The sequence below is a fragment of the Humulus lupulus genome, chromosome 4 (genome assembly GCF_963169125.1).
Source record: "Humulus lupulus chromosome 4, drHumLupu1.1, whole genome shotgun sequence".
Classification (NCBI taxonomy): Eukaryota; Viridiplantae; Streptophyta; class Magnoliopsida; order Rosales; family Cannabaceae; genus Humulus; species Humulus lupulus.
The window spans coordinates 250679113-250695851 of NC_084796.1; the positions used below are offsets into that span (position 1 = coordinate 250679113).

General features: G+C 27.7%; 1 protein-coding gene across 1 annotated transcript; it reads left to right on the forward strand.

The window, feature by feature from the left end:
- Nucleotides 1–13960: 13960 nt before the first annotated feature.
- Nucleotides 13961–16054, forward strand: LOC133831748 (F-box protein At2g39490-like). Its single transcript, XM_062262150.1, has 3 exons — nucleotides 13961–14901; nucleotides 15055–15213; nucleotides 15729–16054. The coding sequence occupies exons 1-3, from the start codon at nucleotides 14098–14100 to the stop codon at nucleotides 15948–15950; spliced, it is 1185 nt and encodes a 394-aa protein (XP_062118134.1). The 5' UTR covers nucleotides 13961–14097; the 3' UTR covers nucleotides 15951–16054.
- Nucleotides 16055–16739: the final 685 nt, after the last annotated feature.

The following is a 16739-nucleotide window of genomic DNA, read 5'->3' on the forward strand; positions in this document are numbered from 1 at the left end:
TGCTTCATGCATTGTTCAGAGCAGTACCAACATGTGATATAAGACACATTATACTATAAAATAGGGGTGTGGTTGGGGTGTTAGTTAGAACAAATCGTACAGTGTGATTTCGTTTCACCAACCCGACCAAAGTCGATCATTTTTTTGTGGTTTGGTTCGGGTGATTTTTCACGGTGTAAGTATGTTAAAAAATATGTGTGAGATAGAGATGGTGATAGGGAGGAGACGCAAATAAGTCGAGAGAGGAAGGAATTGTTATTGTATATGATGTGTTACATAATAAGGTTATACCCTAATTTAAGTGGACTCTTAGTTTCAGATTATGTTACTAAAAAAAATAGTAAATATGTAATTTTTTAAAACATATTTGTAAGTATATGGTGCGGTGTGGTGCAAACCAAAATTTTACACTGCCAAATCGCGTACCGCACCGCACCGCACGGTTTAGCTTAAATACAAACCATACCAAACCATTCCACTTTTGACACCGCGATTTGTGGTGTAGTGTGGTGCGATGTGGTCGGTCGTCGCAGTTTGCTGGTTTAGATACTCACCCCAACTATAAATTATATAGAAAAAAATGGAGAAAAATAACAAAGCAAATGCTTCATTATACATATATTTTTAGATAATACTACACTGAAATACTACATCTACATAATACTATTCTCTTCTCTAAAACATATTTTATTAGTTTAATTTTTATGTTTAATATTTTATTAAACATATTTTATTAAACATTGTTTAATATATTTTAGAGTAATGATATGTGCACTCAAATATTACACATAGTGACGTGTCACTGCTTTTTAAAATAGTAGGTCTCAATTTTAATAAATGTGATTGGCTAGGCCAAACTGCCACATCACTGTGTATAATATTTGAGTGTATATTTTGGGTGTACATATAATTACTATATTTTATTAGCTTATCATTCATCTCTTTTCTTCAGCACTAACTATTGAAACACATGCAAGAATTGGACCTTGGATCTCCTCCCCACTCGTGATATTTTTTTTTTTTGAGAATCTCTTTTTCTTATTTATTTACTTTATATTTTTGTAATATTAATTTTAAAATATAATATAATGATATGATGTTATAAATATTCAAACATATGTGGATATTATTCAAACACTTTTCCTAGAAGGTAAAAGTTAAAGAAAAAAAATTCAAAATGAATAAAATATATTTAAAAATATAATATTTAAATGATGTAAAATTTTTTTAGGAAAAGTGTTATATGGTGTAATGTAAAAATTTGAAGTAAAATAAAAAAACAAAATTTATGTAATATAATATAATATAATTATGTGATATGATATATGGGTAGATTTTATAAATATTAAAATATATTATAATATTATTGATAGTTAAAGAAAATATTTAAATATATAGTATTTAAATGATATTGAGAAAAAAATAGAAAAGTTGATGTATGGTGCAATGTAAAAATTAGAGGTAAAATAAAAAAATATGTATTTTGGAGAGGTATTTTAAATGATTGAATAAAACATCAATTGGAAATGCTCTTAGCAAAGTTACTATTGAAAATACTTTTTCTTTTTTAAATACACAAATTACAGTTGAAAATATAGTAAAAAATTAAGAATAAATATAATTTTTGGCCGCCCGAACTATGATTGATTCGCGATGTTAAAAATTTATCTGAATTATGCACGTTACTGAAATTTAGGACTTTTGTTACATTTCATCCTAGATGGCTAATAGATTGATGATGTGACATTTTGTCATTTAATGTGGTCGTGCCATGTGTAGAATAATTAGTAATTTTTCCTCCTGAACTTTGACTACTGCCAAATTGTGTCTTTTTATTAAAACTAATTTAATTCTTTTAAGAAAATCTATTTTTCTTCTTAAAAATAATAATTAAATCCTTAAAATATTTTTAAAAAATCATTTTAAAAGATTAAAAAAAATAAACAATACTAAAAGTTTCAAATTAATTAAACAAAATTTCAAATACCCAAAAAATAAAAATCTAATTTTTTTTGTTAATTTTTCTTTTCTATTACAATATAAAATAAATATATCTTAAAATAAAATTTTTCCTCTTTGTCCTCCTCCTCTTAAATTAAAAGTTTTATTTATTTATTTAAGTCATTCGTCATTCGTCATTCTCTTTAATCAAAAGTTTTTTCTTTGTTTTAATATTTAATTTAAATGTTTATCCTAAAATAGTTTTAATTAATATTGTAAAAGAAAAAGTAAAAATGAGTTATTTGTTGATAATTAAAATTTTAATTTTTTTAAGGATTTAATTATTATTTTTAAGAAAATAAATAGTTTTTTTTTATAAAAGGGGTGTTCTTTGGTAGTGGTCAAAGTTCGGGGGACAAAATTGGTAATTATTCTACACATGGCACTGCCACATCATCAATCTGTTAGCCACCTCAGACGAAATTTAACAGAAGTCCCATATTTCAATAACGTGCATAGTTTGGGAAAAAAATTTAACATCACAAATTATTCGGGGTGCATGATCATATATTGGTCATACTTCGGGGGAAAATTGCTATTTATTCAAAAATTAATGATCGTTGGTTTAATTTTGTTTTTTTAAAAAATAATTTATTTCTTTTTTGCTTCTATAAATACACAATAAATTGATTCATTTTTTACACCTTCTCTTATATTCTTCTACAAATTTTTTTGTATAAAAAATCCTCTTTTCTTAGATGGATTCCCAAAAATCCCAAAATTCTTCGTTTACAAACCCTCAAAATTCAAATTTTTAATATTTTCAAGTTACTCAAAATTTGTCATGTTCTCCGTGTACCAACCCCCAAAATCTAAATTTTCAATATTCTCAAGTTAACCAAAATTTTCAAAATGATCCTATGTCCTCCTTCCCTTACCTAAATTTTGGCTCAACATCCTCCATTCTACACACTAGGAAATTCACCACCATATATCTTTCATACGCCTTCCCTACACCAACCCGAAATGACTTCAAGAAATTATAAGCCAAGTATAGAAAAGTCTAGTAATCATTTGAATCTTGAAACGTCATCCACATATGTCTCTGAATCAAGGGCATACACTTCATCATCCAATGCATACATCAATGATGATGAAATACGTGAAGTGTGCCCTGTTGGCCAAAAGGCGGCAAAGAAAAAAGGAAAGGAAAAAAAGGACATACATACTACATATATGGAGATTAATGCACAAAAAACATTATGATGGAGAAATTGGTGGCGATAAAGGAGAAAGAGACATAAGATAAAATGATGACAAAATACATAGATTATCTCATCATGGACACATCACATATGAGTCCTCAGCAAAAGAAAGATCATACAAATTTATGTACTTGCTATGTATTTTTTTCAAGATCATTATTATGTATTATTTTAATTAAATAAATTATCTATTATTATGCAACGAGTCAATAACGATTATATTTTGAACGTCTATTTTGTAATGGCTATATTTTTAACAACTATATTATAGCAACTATTTTTTAAGTATTATGCAATATTTTATATTAATTTATAAATTTTAAAAGTTTGGTGTGAGAATATTTATAATTAAAAAATTAAATAGGTAAATTATATGTGGGATCATGGTAGGCAACTTTTGGAATTGGCTACCATTATACCAAACTTTTAAGAAAAATTACCAAAATTGATATGGATGAGAGAAAAAATAAAAATTAAAAATATTTTAAGGTGGGTTTTGTACTTTTGGCAACGAATGGGGTTTTTAACATTTGAGATTTTCTTAGCTTCCTTTGACTTAATAAGTTTCTTTAAATGGAAAATTTGCTGCTAAAATAATTGAAACTTGCACTCTTTTTTACATGAAATACCAAAACTTTTGAGCATTTCCCGATTTTTTTAGTTATTTATTCTTAGTTGCACAATATAAAAGAAAAATTAAAAATCTTTTTCAATATTTTAAATAACAAACATATTTTACTTCCCTCTTTTTTATCAGTTTTATTGATTTAGCATCATAAGAGACTTGACATGTTTAGTGGGATGGAGAGAAGACGGGCAGATGGAGAATATAAAGAAAGGAAAAGAGAATAACAATTTTTTTATGGTATGTTTACTCATCTTGAACAAGAAAGAGAATTCTTATTCAATTGGTATCTTATGTTTATAATAATTATCATTTGGTACCATTTGTTTGTAATTCATACCAATTTGGTATCATGCGCAGGAATGTGGTCCACCAATTTTTCAAATATGACTATGTTGCACCTCTTTTTAATGATTTTCTTTTGTTTTTGTTATTTTAAAATGATTCAAAAATATTTTTTAAATTAATAAAATAAAAAATATTTTATAAAATAAATCTATTAAATGTAAAATTTTAAATAGAGAATAATATAAATTAATTTTAAAATAAAAAAGATTTAATAAAACTATTTTAATTAATCGAGATATTTGCACCAAAAACCCTTATTATTTTACAAAAGTTGCGACAAACCCCCTGTTACACCCAGATTTTGATAATGGAGATTTTCGATCTCGAAACTCAAGCTCGTAAAGTGTAAGCTCGAGATAAGCATATCCGTCATATGATCAACATTAATGAGAAAGTCAAAGACGGTCTCGCTAGCAGTAAATACGACAACATCGGAATTGGTGAGCACGGAAACTATGTGGTTTCGGAGGAGTTCTGGGGTTATAAGCCAGGCTCAAAGCCACAATGACGATAGTTCAACACTTGTATAAATCTCCTACCATCAGACAAAACGGTTCGAGCTCGAGCGTCGTGAGCTCGGAGAGAATGATCTCGACAACGTTACTTGTTAAGAACGTAGGCGAACCGAGGAGTCGAGCTCGAAATGGGAGAACAATTTCGAAGGCGTGTGAGTCTAGTATCCAAGCTCGTAAGTTGTGTGTGAACGCATTTATTGTTGTAAAATCCCTATGTTTAAGGGATCAGATGAAGTCTGTTATTAAATCCCAAATATCAGAGGATATATACGCGTATGTAGTAATTGTATGCCTTTAATCACATTTATTTTAATTGATTTGTATCATATATTCTCGAAATCTGTGGGAAGATATTCGGTAAACCCCTCTATAAATAGAGTGGAACGATTCCTTTGTAGGGAGGGGAAAACTGGTACTGGGAAAATTCTGTATAATTGCTTCCAAAAAGCTTTAAGAGAATCCCAAAAAGTGAATAACACAAACTCGTGGACTAGACAGATTTTAACTGCTGAACTACGTAAAAAATCGTGTCTATATTATTTGTTTCCTCTGGTATTTTTTGCTTAATTGCTCTTCATTTCTAAGTTGACGAAAAACAACGTCAACACCCCCCAATCAAAAAATTTGGTGGCAAAACCCTCTTGCGTTAATGATTTGTTGCAAGTTAGCCCTTTTAGGTGTTAAATGTCACGTAAGCACGTTAAGTGCCTACTAAGATACACATGGCAACACTATATAGGGCCACATGTCAAAAAATATCAAATCTCTTAAAATATCTCACAATTTTCCAATAATATAATTATATGTGGTTATTTTTGTGGTTCATAGATTTTCTCCTTATATTTTACCAATTAAGGACATTAATTTATAATTAAGGAATTTGAATTTTGGGAACATCAGACTTCTACGTAAAAAAAATTGATTTGTACAAGAGATGTAATTTTTTTTATTTAAGTTTACTAATTGTTTGACATACTTAAATTATTTAAAAGCTTATTTTATGGGATATCACTACTTGTGCCTCCGGGTTTTCTAGCCTAGTGTTGTTAGTTCTTTTGGCTAGTATTGTACCATTTCTGGCTTGTTTTGTGCATGTTTAGGTTTGCCTCGTGCCAGTATAGGCTTGTTTTGTGTCTGTTTAGGCTAGGTTGTGGCTAGTTGGACCTTCTCATGATTATCTTGTACTTGCTCGGGCTGACATTAACACCTTCACATTCAAAAACTTCTAAGATAAGTATTTTAGAATAATATTAAATTCCTTTAGAAAAAAATTATATCCTATGAATATTATATTGATTGTATTGAAAACTATGGGGTCTAATCAAATGTTGCTTTGTTTAGATACCCAAAACTCCAAAAGCCTAACTTAACTTTGCTTATATGTGGTATAGGGTATCTAATTCACCTAATGAAGAAATTAGATTTAAAGGTGACACACATTCAAATTTGGAGACTTTGCATATAAGTCTTACTATTATCTTTAATATTAATATTAATATTATCATTATATAATATTTGATACTAATCTTTGTTTTAGATGTTCCTTTGGTGGGATGAAATTGGGCTTTCAATATTTTATTGTCTAATTTTTCGAGGCATCGTTGCATGCTCTTTGGCTAGACAATAAAATTAAATGGGATAATTGCAGCATAAGTACCCAATGTTTATTTTTAGTGGCAATAGTACCCAAAGTTAGTAAAAGTGTAATTCCGTCAGTCTCCTCCGTTAGGTCTGTTAATGAGCTGATTAGGCAGACACGTGTCACGTTTTTATTGGTCCAAATCATAATTATTTTAAAAATATTATTGAGCTGGACCAATCACGGAGTGACACGTGTTGGTCCAGTCATCACAAAACGGAGACCTAACGGAGGAGGCTGACGGAATTACATTTTTACTAACTTTGTGTACTATTGCCACTAAAAATAAACATTGAGTCTATGCCACGTACAAAACTCAAACATTGGGTATTTATGCCGCAAATATCCCAAATTAAATTATAAACATATGCATGCTTCATTTTGAATAGTAATAAAGTCTATTATTGACAAAAAAAAAAGAAGAAAGTTTTATGGATAAACCCAACAAAGGTAATGACAAAATTATATAAATATAATATTTGTGATTTAAATAAAAACTTAAACGCGTTTTATAACTTGATGGTGATGAGGATTAGCTTATAATTTATGAAATCTAACCAACCCAATAATACATTGTGACATTGGTTATGATATATTAAAAAACTAAAGAGAGATGTTGGACTAGATTTAATATACAACTAGATAAGATTTTGCAAGATCTTTAAAACTATAATTAATAACATTATTATATGCATAGATTATATAATATATATATAGAATCCCTTGCAGAGAGGAGAGGAGAAATAGCAACACGAGCCATTTGTTTTTATTTTAATTAACAAACAATAATAATTAATTTAAGATATAATAAATTAGCTCGTGATATTGTTTCAATTTTCAAGCGAAATGACCCGTGATATAGTAAAGCCACGCAATATATATTTTTTTTAACTTTTGTAACAATTTTTTTTTAGAAAAAATTATAATTATAAAGGCAATATGCTACATTAATTAATTTAAATTTTAGGTAATTTATTTATCATGAATAATCAAGATTTTAAAATGTATGACTTTTTTTCTTATTAAAAAAAGAGCAACATAAAACAAGGGAAGTGGCCTGTTGGTGTGAAAGTAGAGATCATAGTCTCATAGCCATAGGTGATTGTGATATTGAAACGACAGTAATTTATCAATAAAACGACATTAAATTAGCCAAGTACGTCAATCTCTAAGAACAACATGTCAACATATATCCATTAATCCACAACATTAAATCAAAACAAAACGATTCTCTAAAAAGAAACGACAAAACCATTGGACGACATGAAATGGTTAAAACGACGGTGCTGTTGAAAACGACAATAGTTATGGAAATCGTCTTTACTAAAATTACGACAATGACATTTTATGAAAAAGAAAAGTGACTGTGGGTCAAACGACAAGGACTTGAAAAGTAATAGACATAATTTTACATTTTCCTTTGTCGACATATCTTTCAACCTTTGCCGAAAGGAAAAAGCATTGTTTTTTTTTTCTACTTTTTTTTTTAATTATTATTATTTTGTTACGAAAAATAAATATTGACCATAGAGTGGAATAGAATGGTTGGTAAATTGAGATTATATTTTAAAAAAAAAACACTTGGATACTCTTAGATTACTTGTCTCAAATCACATAAATTTTAAATCATAAATATGAGATCACAACATAGAAAAATACGGCTCATGCATGTTAAGAATTGTTTTAGTTAATTATTTTTATTAAAAATGCATTGTAATAATTACTATTAGTGGGTTGTTATAGTGTATTATACTTTGTTATGGTAAAGTTCTTCAATTTTAAGGTGGTAATATATATATATATTTGTATATATATATAAAATTGTTAGTATCCTGATTATTTTAATGTTAATCATTGGATCAAAATTAATGTTCTATTTTTATAGTTGTTAATTAATATTTCTAAAAATAAATTTTGTTTTTTTCAAAACTTTTGAAGGATTACCTGAAAAACGTGTATTTATTATGAAAATATAATATTGTAAATTTTTTATTTTTTTAAATACTTGTCAATTTTCAAATATAACTAGTATTTTTTATTGGTTGGAAATACCATTAATTATGGCAAAAAAAAAACTAAATTTGAAATTAATGTAGAAAAAAATATTTACTTGTTGGTGACTTGCTATACCAAGTCGCTATGTTGCCACATCATTATAATTATTACTACCCATCTATGGGTAGTAACCATTGAGAACTCTTCCATATCTCTTCAATATAATAAGTGTGTAGATAACGGAAATTCTTAGTTTTAACGGTTTTTTATTTTTTTAATATTTCAATTTCAAATTCAAAAACTAAAACAAATATAAATTTAAACAAAAATAAATAAATTATTTAATTAAAATATAATATTTATTTAAATTTTATATAACATTAATATAAATTTAATAAAAATAATTAATAAATTCTATAAATAAAAGTGTATATATATATTTAAACACCAAAATCTAAAGAATAAAATGTTTTTTTTTTGTCTTTGAATTATGTATTAAAAGGTGTTAGACTTTCGAAGTGCCAATAATTATGTTATCTTCAAAGAGATCAAAATATTCCATCGAATGAACAAATTTATTCTCTATTTTTTTTTTCTTTTCCAATTTTCACCCTACAAACAATTATCATATAACATAGCTATACGAACCATTCAATCAAAGATTGCTAGCTCTTGCTTGATCGTAATCTCTTATTTGTAAATTAATAGTAGTATTTGATTAGATAAATATAATTTTGATATCGTGTATTATATGAGATTCATTTTTTTATTCAAATTTTTTTAATAATAGAAACAACCATTTTTTTTTTTGAATTAGTTGGAATGTGCCCGTATTTATTTATAGGTTTTTGATTCACATAATAAATGCTTATTGAAAGAGAATTGCTAAGAACATACTGACAATTTAATATTGAGTCTTACATATTTGAATTTAATAAGCATTATTGAGTATCATTAGCTAACTATAAAATGTCATTTCATGTAGTATTGGATATTTTAAGATGCCAAATAACAATATTTTTATAAAAAATTGTTCATTTTGACGTGAATAATTTTCTTTTATGTGCCCTTTTATGCTTCTTCTAATAGTTTGATGCCATTTAATATTGTGCATAGTGATTTATGGACCTCTGCAATTTTAAACACGACAGGGCATAAATATTATATTATTCTTTTGGATGATTATTCTAATTTCTTGTGGACTTTTCCCATTAGCAAAAAATCCCAAGTGGTTGATTGGTAGTGAATCCAAATTCAATTTTATGATTTTTAAAACTTAAAAATAGTGGGACTCACATGAATATTTGAATGGTTATTTATTTTCAAATTCTCAATCCAAATACTAATTCTAATTTTAAACTACAAAATAGAAAACATTATTTTCACGTTTTCTCCCAATCCAAATCATTATATCCTATAAATCTATCACTTTTTTATATTTTCAGATTCTCTACCAATCACATATTCAGTTTTTTAAAATTCAAAAACAGTTTATAGATTCTGAATCAATCACATTTTCAAAATTTTGTTTTAAGACTATAAATTCAGATTTTCATTTTAGAAACATATTTTTTGAAAATGCAGTTTTCCAATTACGAACCAATCAGACTCTAGTATACTCAATTTTTTCATCTTTTAGTGCTTTTGTTAGGACACAATTTGAGAAGAATATTAAATGTTTTCAATGTCACAATGGGAGGGAATTCGACAATGACTCAAAATTAAAAAAAAAAAAAAAAACAATTTTTCTAAAAAGTAAAATAAAGGCAACATGCAACAGAAAACGACATTAGCTTTGGACGACATGAATTGGTTAAAACTACAGTATTGTTGAAAACGACAATTTGTATCATAAAACGACAGACTTTTCTAAAATTAAGACAATGACATTTTATAAAAAAAAAAAAAGTGGCCAAAAGAAAAAACAAAACATATTTTTACATTTTCCTTTGTCGACATCTTTCAGCCTCTGCCGAAAAGAAATATGCATTTATTTAATTGTTATTATTATTTTATGAAAGAGAAATGTTGACCATAAAATGGTTGGTAATTGTGATTTTATTCACAAAAGTAAGAAAAAAAAAACTTTGATACTCTTAGATTACATGTCTCAACTCATCCATTCATAGAAATTTCAAATCATAAATGAGATCACAACATAGAAAAATACGGTTATTATTAGAATTTGTTTAATTTTTTAAGTGTATTTTTTTATTTGATTTGTGTTAGTAGGTTATAATCAATACTAGTAAGGTTAAAACTCGTCTATATTGGACTAGACTAATTTATCTTAGTGTTATACTATATTTGATGTAGTAAGAGACTAAATAATTTTTTTAATATAATAATATTTTAATACTAAAAATTATTATTTGAAATTTTACAAATATTATATAATTAAAGTTCTTCAATTTTAAGGTAATAACTAATTAGTGTCGATATATGTATTTAACACCAAAATTCTAAAGAATAAAATGTCTATTGTATTGATTTTGAATTATAAAATCAAATATTAAGTTTGTATTGAGAGGTAAATATTCTATTATTAGACTATATAAGAATATGTATAACTCCACTAATCATCAATTGTTTTTTAGATGGAGTCTCATGATTCTTGTCATGGTATCAAAAGTCAATTCCCTAGCGGGCATTCGATCCACACCGATCAAAAAAGAGTAAGTCAAGTCGCAAGAGATCCGCATAGTGCAAAAAAGACACTTGAGATCTGAGATCCGCATAGTGCAAAAGGACACTTGAGATCCAAAACAAAATAAGCGAGCCGATAAAAAAAAATGGGTCACTTGTGATCAGGTGATTCAATATTGGTGAGCGAAAAATCGCCACAATCTTGAGGGAGATATTAGACTATTGTGTCCCACATGGAATAAGTGTAAGAATATTGAACCATTAATAAGAACATGTGTAACTCCACTAATCACTAATTGTTTTTTAGATGGAGCCTCATGATTCTTGTCATCTATGAATGAACAAATTTTTTTTCTAATTTTTTTTCCTTTTCCAATTTTCTTCCTAAAACAATTCATCATGTTTGTAACACGATACACTAATATAATATAGCTAGATGAACCATTCAATCAAAGATTGCTAGCTCTTGCTTGGTCACGATCTCTTATATGAAAATTAATAGATCTATTTGATTAAAAAATATATATTATTTTGATATTTTGTATTACATGAGATTTAGTTTTTTATTTTAAATAATTTTAATGATAGATACATTTTGGAAATTAGTTGGAATTTGTTTGTATTTATTATTAAGTTTTTAATTCACATAAGCCAATGCTTATTAAAAAGTGTTTATAACTAATCACTTATTTCACAAAATAGATCAAAATTAATAATAATGTATTAGGTTAATTTTGTAATTAAAGTATTTTTACCTTTAATTTATTATATTTTATTTCTAAAACTAAAATTAAAAGGAAAAATATCATTTTAGCACTTATATTTTTCTTGAATACGCGATCTACTCCAGTATTTTATTAAATGACAATTCGAACCCTGTGCTTTACAAAATAAGTCAAAATAGTACCCTAAACCTGATTTTTGTTAATTTATTTTTAATTATTAGATTGATTCTTTGGTTGCTTTGAGACGAGATGCGTTCGTAGTAGTGAAGAAAGTAGTCGAGGAATTGTGAATGGAATATTATATTTAAAAATATTTTGATCAAAATTGAATCTAGGATACTATTTTCATCTATTATATAATACATGTGATCTGAATTGGTATTTAACAAAACATAAATATCAATCACATATTTTAAATTGATATTTTACTAAAATAAAATGACAATAAAAAAATTAAATTATTTGGTACGCACGTACACAACAATTATTATTATATATATAATGTGTTCATAGCATGACTTTTATTTAGACTTGACTTTTAGAAATTACAAAGATGATAAAATTGATAAGTTGTATTATATATTTATTTATGTATATAGGAACATGTTACACGCATATATAATGGGAAAATAAAATGAAATTAGTTTAGGCTTTAAAGCATTTTGTTAGTGATTCCCAGCAAATCAAACACGTCATTTCTTTACACTTTTACCTTTATCTTTCTAATATTTCTAAGATGACTTTATTTACATGAAAACCACACTTTTTTTTTTAATAAATAGATTAACTATCACTAAATAATTTACAGGAATTTCTCAAAAGAAAAAAAAAATACCGGAAACGTTACATCTAACTAACCAAAAACGACAACAATCAATGGTATTTACTTCCATTTCGTGTGTCGTTTCATGACAATTAGTATTTCCTACTCATAATCCATGAGACTAGACTAGCCCAAATGATGTGAAGTGCATTATTATGATTACACAAGGATTAATATTGCTTTGCCAATTTTTATTTATTTATATTTTTTAAACTCTTTTTTTGATGTTACTAATTTGATTGCCAATTATAATTAATTACAAACGGAGACTATATGATATTTATAGATTTAAACTTATTGCAGATTCGTTCGTAAGAGAATAATGCTCGTGAAATAAAAAATCGACCTAATTGTAATTCACATGTGAAACAAGTGCTCAAAAAGTGATTCACATTCTCATTCCTTTTCTATATTATACAATTTTGGAATCTATTATTATGATATTAAGAATATTATTTCTTTGGTATATTGTAATTTTATTCCTAGATTATCTACCAACTTTTTTTTTTTTTTTAATTTTTATGTATCAAAAGCTTGATTTAATATAATACCTCCATTTAATAAAAAAGAAAATAATAATGTAATGTGATCATTTTTCTAGCTAATAAATAATAATGTCATCCAAAAGCAAGTTTGACTAAATGGTGGGGTTTGATGTATGTATTGCATTCTACTTTCTTCCATCTTTATTTATTTATTTTTTTTCTTATAAGAAATCAATTTTGTATTTAATACTATAATTGCCCCACTTTTCAATATATTCTAAGATATGATCAACTAAAGGGTTCTCCAGGTCATTATCCATTGTGCTTTGTGAATATAGCATACATCTTAATATATATATATATATATATATTTTAGGAACAATTCTTTTTATACGGGCTTCCTCTTAGTATTTTCGACCAGTGAGCAGTTTTTGGCGCAATTTTTTTTTATGACCATGTATATTGTAGCTATTTAGAGCATCCTGCAAATTTTTAGAAAATTCCGAATAGTTTACAGGATCAAAAACTAGGTTCAAACATATTGCTTTCCACACGCATAAAAAAAATTAGTCACGTGTGCAATAACATGTTTGAATTTAGTTTTCGGTACTGTAAAGTAAACTATTCATAATTTTCTGAAAATTTGCAGGATGCCCTAAATAGCTATAATATACACGATCATTAAAAAAATCTTGTCAAAAACTGTTCACTGATCGAAAACACTGAGAGCTCAACTTATAAGAAAATTCCCTTTTATTTTATATCATGCTTTTAAAATATATATTTTTTAAATAGCAAATAATTGAAGCTCAATAATTTCACACCACACACACTTTGGTGTCTACTTTATTATTATTATTCTTTTTCAAAAGTTTCACACTAGCTGGCTATATGATCTATAAAGTTGACAATTCTTGTGAAAGTTCATGTCTTTTTCAGAAATTTCCACCGCCCAAAGACTTTTAATCTCTTTTTTCCTTCCTCACCATCTCACTTTTATATACAAATCAGATTTTCCCAGATTCTGGTATAGTGTTCATCTCTGTAATATCAACTCCCAAATTTTGATCTTTATATTCTCAATTATAATATGGATAATGATCAAGTAAGTCTTGATTTGATCAGTAATCTTCCACTTGATATTATCAGACACATAATTTCATTTCTTCCACTCAAAGAAGCTGTTCGAAGTATTAGCCTTTCCACTCTTTGGAACCAAGTTTTGGCTCCCATTAATGTCAAGCTAGAGGGCTCCACCATTGATGGTGGTGATGAAGCTGGTTTCAAAGAGATTGAGCAAGTGTTTGGTGGGTTTTTGAGCTCTTACAATTCTCCTCAGTTATTATGTCTTGGAAAAGTTGTCTTTGCCACTAAAGGGGTTGAAAATGAGCTTCATCTAAACTTCTTTGACCAATCTACTACTACTACTACTCCTTTTCATTTGAAGCTACACACAAAAAATACCTTAAAGAATGCTAACTTCTCTTCTCTTAGAACTCTTCATCTTTGTTCGGTTAATAGCAAGGTTATCAACTTGGTTTCTGAGTTGTTCAAAGGGTTTCATCTTCTTCAAAGTTTGAAGGTTGAGAAGTGTGTAGGGTTGGAGGAACTCCATGTGGACATGGGCAACTCTCTCCATAGTTTGGTAGTGTTGGATTGTAATGACATTCTTAGTCTTACAATTTCTGCTCCAAACCTCAAATCTTTTAGGTATTGTGGAGTAGTTCTTCCTCGGATTATGCAACTCGAAAACACTTCTTTTTTGGTTGAAGTTTCTCTTGAGTTGGATGGAGGAGTGGCGGGTGGGGGCGAATTCGATTGCGAGGAAGTTCTTTCCCTCTTAAATTCTCTCAAGGATGTTCAAACTCTCACCTTAAGTGGTTGGCTTCTTGAGGTATGTTAAATACATATATTTGGAGTTTATTTGGTAATATTTCCAACATACTTGATATTCTTTGAATTTACTCGAGATATCTTATTTGGAAAGCTATTTTGTAAAAAATTATCGTAAGTATTCTAACAATACCTATTCTTTGTACTTCAAAAGTGGATGTGTAGAGCAGGAGTGATATTTGGAAGGCTTGAGTTCCAATTCAATAAGTTAGAGAAGTTATGTTGGATTGGTTCTTCCATGGACAAGGCTAAGAGAGATTCTTTGGCTTGCTTCTTAAACATATGTCCTTCATTGGTCAAACTCTCAATTGAGGTAAATATCTATACATATAAATATATATGATAATTTTTCTATAGGGGCTTCATTTAAGTCCTACCGGTGGAGCTCTTAGTATTCTCGACCTGTGAACAGTTTTCAGCTTTATTTTTTTTTATGACCGTGTATATTGTAGTTGTTTAGAGCATCTTGCAAATTTTTAGAAAATTTCGAATAGTTTACACTACCAAAAACTAGGTTCAAACATGTTGTTACACGTGTGACTAATTTTTTTTATACACGTGGAAAACAACCAATTTGAACCAAATTTTCGATACTGTAAACTATTCTGAAAATTTGCAGGATGCTCTAAACAACTACAACATATACGGTCATAAAAGAAAATCGCGCCGAAAACTGTTCACGGGTCGAAAACACTGAAGAGCCCTACCAGTAGAACTTAAAGTGAAACTCTTGTAAAAGAATTGTCATATATATATATATTTATATTATGTCTCCCTCAACTCCATTGCTCACTTACTCAAAACTAATATTCCATTCATTGTGTGCAGATGAATCATAGCCAAAGCTCCATTGCTTGTCCATTTTTCCACCATTATTGGCATGAGCCTCATCTTTGGATGGATTATGAAACTGTGAAAAGTAACACTTCACAACTAAAACACCTCAAAATGTTTAGCTTAGAAGGATTCTTGGGTGAAGAAGATGAAGTTTTGTTAATGGAGTTACTGCTCAACAAAGCTGTGGTTCTTGAGTCAATGACAATAGCATAAGTAGGGCTTTTTAAACAGGGGAGACAATTTGCTCTGCTTCATGATTTCAAATGTAAATGTAATTAAACTCAATGGTTATTATGATATAATCAATTTGGTGAAAAGGGTATATAAATGCATTCCTCTATATTATATTTTCTTTCTTTACTCTCTTAAAGTTTGAACTTATAATTATGGAATCGACTTGATCGTTAAGTTATCGATTATAAATTCACAACCATAATTTTTTTTTTTTGTTTTTTAAATTAATAAATGACATGTAATAAGATTTATAATGTTTTTAAAATATAAAATAATTCAATAACGTGTAATAAGGCATCGATCGTGGAAAGTTTAAAAGAGAATCTAATAGAGTTAGCAATCCTTGTGTGTGAATACATATGGTTTCAACATGGACTTTTGTAGCCCTAATAATGTTGTAATAATTAAAGATTGGAAATCTGACTTTTTATATAAATATTAGTTTAAGAAGTCAATGATTTTGTACAAGAACAAGTCTATATGTATAGATTAAGACTAATGATACATGCATAATCTTAATTTTAATAAATGTGATTGACTATATTAAATTATCACATTAGTATATATAATGTTTATGTATATTTTGAGTACACGTATCATTACTCTTACATTAATTTCGTTTTTTTCTTTAAAAATGTCAACCATGCATAATGCATAGTTCATTAAAGCCCATATTTGTTTAGATACATAATAATAATAATAATAGATTTCATAGTTTAGGGTACAAACGAAACACCTTATTTGACAAAGTCATAGGAATAAGTAGTT